Genomic DNA, 4086 nt, shown 5'->3' with positions numbered 1-4086 from the left:
CTGGCTCCATCCCCGCCTCTTCGACCTGTTTGTTTCCTCTCCACCTATCCTCTCCTCTATCCCTCTTCTATCCGCCTCCCACTCTCTCCCTATTTATTTCAAAACCCCCTTCCCCTCCCCCTTTTCTGATGAAGGGTCTAGGCCCGAAACGTCAGCCTCTCTGCTCCTATGATGCTGCTTGGCCTGCTGTGTTCATCCAGCCCTGCACCTTGTTGTCTTGTATCTAAATGGTTAGTTCTCCCTGGATTCCACGTGATCTAACCTTGCTAACCAGTCTACCATGCAGAACCTTGTCGAACACCTTACTGAAGTTATCCAAGTCATGAATAGTGTTAATAATTGTAGCCCCAGCACTGAACCCTGTGACATTCAACTAGTTATCATCACAAAAATGCTCCCTTTATCCCAACTGTCTTCTATTAGTTAGCCAATTCTCTATCCATGCTGATATACTACCTGCAACACCAGGGGCTGTTAAGTAGCCTTATGCAAAATACCTTATTGAACACCTCTTGAAAATCTAGATATACTACATCTACTGGTTCCTCTTTATCTATCCTGTATGTTACCACCTTAAGGTACTGTAAAAAAGTTGTCAAGCATGATTTCCCCTTGCTATTTATAATATTTTTGATATTGATGACTGCTTTCAAAAATGTGAGAGATGGACTTTTGCCGAAGCCAGGATATGACTTCACCCCAGCACAGGATCCCTGGTTACGAAGAAAACTCAAGGGACCCTTGCAATAGATTTTATGGTCCTTGATCCCTGTAGCTGTGGGATTGAACACATTTATCTACCCACTGATGTCTTCATCAAGTTTATGCATCCATTACAAAAAAGCCTCAACTCTAGCCAGTGTCAATATATGATTAGTTTGTGACAACACAGTGTGGAGCTGGAGGAACACAGCAGGCCAATCAGCAGAGGATCAGGAAAGTTGACGTTTCAGGTTGTGACCCTTCTTCAGAAATGGGGAGGGGAAAAGGATCTCAGAAATAAATAGTAGAGGTGGGGCTGGGGAAGGTAGGTGGGATGGAATAGGTGATTGCAAGTAGCTAGTGGTGGGGATTGGTCAGTGGGATGGGTGGGGCAGATAGGTGGGAGAGAAGATGGACAGTGGTGTCAGGTCAAGGAGGCAGGGATGAGAGTGAGGCTTGGACATGGGATGAGGCCAAGGGAGGGGAGATTTTAAAACTGGTGAATTTTATGTTTAGACCAGTGGGCTGTAGGCTCCCAAGGCAGAATATGAGGTGCTGCTCCTCCAATTTGCAGGTGGTGTCATTGTGATACTGGAGGCGGCCCAGGACGGACATGTCACCCAGAGAGTGGGAAGGGAGTTAAAATAGTTCACGACCAGAAGGTGTTGTCGTTTGTCTTATGCATAGCACAGATGCTCTATGAAATGGTCTCCAAGTCTATGCTTGGTTTCATCGATGTAGAGCATCTGCAGTTCTTGCTATCTATGATTGGATAATAACACTAAACAGGACAAACCAGAAGGTAATGAACAGTGTGAACTGTTCAACCATGCTCTGCATGACCAGCTGGAGGGGAGTCTCAGAAACTGGCTCGGAGGGAGGGGAAGTTGCCTAAGGTCAAAAGCTTGGTGGAATACTTGGTGGTAAGCAGCTCACTCAGTGGAATTGCTGAACCTTAAGTATGATGGCTTGAGTGAATTTGAGTCAACGAGGTATACTTGAGTGATCTGCGTCTGAATCAAAGGGCTGTATCCAGTTTGGGGAGACCTACTCCCGGTCAGGAAAATACAAGAATGACCTGTCAGGAGGTGGAAATCTGAAGCAGCAAGTGCCACTCACTGTGTGACTTCCAAAGATCTGAGCACCCTAGACCTCAATGTGAGTGATCCATCACAGAACCTGAATAACTTGGAAGGTATCAGTACTAATAAAAAACTGAAAACGTACTCGTGCATATCCTGGCTATCAAACCAACCCTTACCATTTATCCATTTCAAGGATGTGAAATAATTCTGTCACTGTCACAGCACACTGACTGTTATCTCGTGTTATGTGCAGTTTCAATAAAGGAATTAAGGGATATGGTGAGAACGCGGATAAGTGGAGCTGAGTCCACGAAAAGATCAGCCATGATCTTATTGAATGGCGGAGCAGGCTCGAAGGGCCAGACGGCCTACTCCTGCTCCTAGTTCTTATGTTCAAAGTCTCAAGCAGGAAAGTGTGTAATGGGATCTCCAGCAGTAGGTGGTGATAGTGAGAGGGGTCCAAGCAATTGGAGCAGGTGTGCTGGAACCTCTGGCAGCAGTGACATTCTACAAGCCAAGTATAGGGAATTAGGACATAAATTCAAAGAAGAAAAAAGGACCTCAAAAGTAGTAATTGTCAGAATTGTCCACATTTTCTGTGGAATATTGTAAATAGGGCTTGACTAGTCAGGTCAGTTACCAGTTTGTAGTTGGTGATATTTGCAGTCAGCCAGGAGGTGGGTCATCAAGAGGTGGTGGCATCTTTAGCTGGTAGGGTGTGGGGAGTGATTCAAGTGGGGACTATAAGATGTGAGGTCTTATGTCAAAGGGATTTCATGAACAAGGGGTGTGTACAGCATTTCTTGTTTCAACCTGTTTTATGCTTTTATGACCAAAAAGTGTACTGAGTTCTGTAAGCAAGAAATTAGATCACAGCCTGAACTGGAATCTTTGCTTCACTGCTGATGATCATTGTTAAAGGCTGGATTGATAAAAATGCTTTTACACCAAAAGCAAGGTAAATGAAATTAAAAATACAATTAAAACAAACTATGAATGCTGGAGATCTGAAACAAAAATAAATTGCTAGAGAAACTCAACAGGTCTGGCAGCATCTGTGTCAAATCAATGAAAGCAGTGTCAATGTTTCAATGAAGAATTAGTTCTGTTTCTCTATACAGATGCTGCCAGACTTACTGAGTTTCTCCAGCAACGTCGGGTTTTTGAAATAAAAATGGACTTAGGGTCGAGTGGAGAATGATCTGCAGACTGATTTTATAGAGGTAGTATTTCATGGTACATGTTTTAGGATAGTTGTATTCCAAAAAGTGATCTGATTAGCCAAGACTCAGTTAGGTTTGCTCACTCAGAACATGTCATCTCTGCCCTCATCAGGCCCTCTTCCACAGTGCCAGGTGTCATTGCAGAAGAAACACATGGTGTTGACCTCAATGCTGTCGATGCCTTGAGAGAGTAGGAAGGATACAGTGTTTTATTTCCCCATCAAACTCCATTTTGATTTAATCCCTTCCCTGTGTCCCTATCACCCCCTCACTTTTGATGGTTTGCATAGCCCTTAACCAGCTACACAGACATTTTAACTGGGACTGGTGAAGCTGTTGGTTTGTCAGTGAATGATCATAATCCACCTCTGTGTAATAAGTATAAACACAAAAGGTTTCAGAGAGGTTTAGGTGGGTTCAAGATAATGGGTTTATTAATAGATAAGTGCAGTTATACAGGTGCTGTATTTGTCATACTGTCTATGTCTTGCAAATTTTGCAGGTTGGCTATATGACTACACACAGACCTACGACTGCTCTTTTTATCTGGCTGGCGTGTGCTACTTGCTGTCTTCTGTTTCTCTGTTTCTGGAACCCACAGCACGTCGATACAAGGCAAGAAAGCAAGCAGAGACTCTTACAGTAAAGATGGAGACAGTAAAAACTGTAACTTGTGGAGCTGAATGTCATAATGGGCAAGTTATCACCCCATCTGATATAAGGACTGAGAAGCTAGAACAAATTAGCTCTGTGTAAAGAAGACTGCTTTACTGAACAAGGATTTGTAATTTCTAAGATGCTGGGAAACAGTCACCTTTTTTATAGATATTCAAGAGCCAAGATTTAAAGACTTTTTTTTAAATTTCAATGCAATCCACTCAAAATTATATTTGTGAATATTAAAGGCAGAGGAGCAGGATCAATTCTTAATATTTTGCATTCGTGTCGATATGAAATTTGGGTACTGCCAGGGAAACTCCCAACAAACTCTCACTGCAGGCTGATGGGCAAAGTAATGCCTGAGCCATTGGGTTCAGGACAACAAAAAAAAAAAATGTACCTCCTTCCCCAGCACC

At 43.1% G+C, this 4086-nt stretch overlaps 1 protein-coding gene across 1 annotated transcript in view; it reads left to right on the top strand.

The window, feature by feature from the left end:
- Positions 1–3766, top strand: part of LOC109919430 (monocarboxylate transporter 5-like) — an 83100-nt gene extending 79334 nt beyond the window's left edge. The window contains exon 7 of the mRNA XM_048611797.1: positions 3513–3766. Within this exon, the coding sequence (XP_048467754.1) occupies positions 3513–3766 (254 nt within the window). The remainder of the gene's footprint in view (positions 1–3512) is intronic.
- The last annotated feature ends 320 nt before the right edge of the window (positions 3767–4086 follow it).

This window comes from Rhincodon typus, chromosome 25 (assembly GCF_021869965.1).
Source record: "Rhincodon typus isolate 14 chromosome 25, sRhiTyp1.1, whole genome shotgun sequence".
Taxonomy (NCBI): Eukaryota; Metazoa; Chordata; class Chondrichthyes; order Orectolobiformes; family Rhincodontidae; genus Rhincodon; species Rhincodon typus.
Note: the sequence above shows the minus strand (reverse complement) of the source record. Positions and strands in the feature narration are given on the sequence as shown.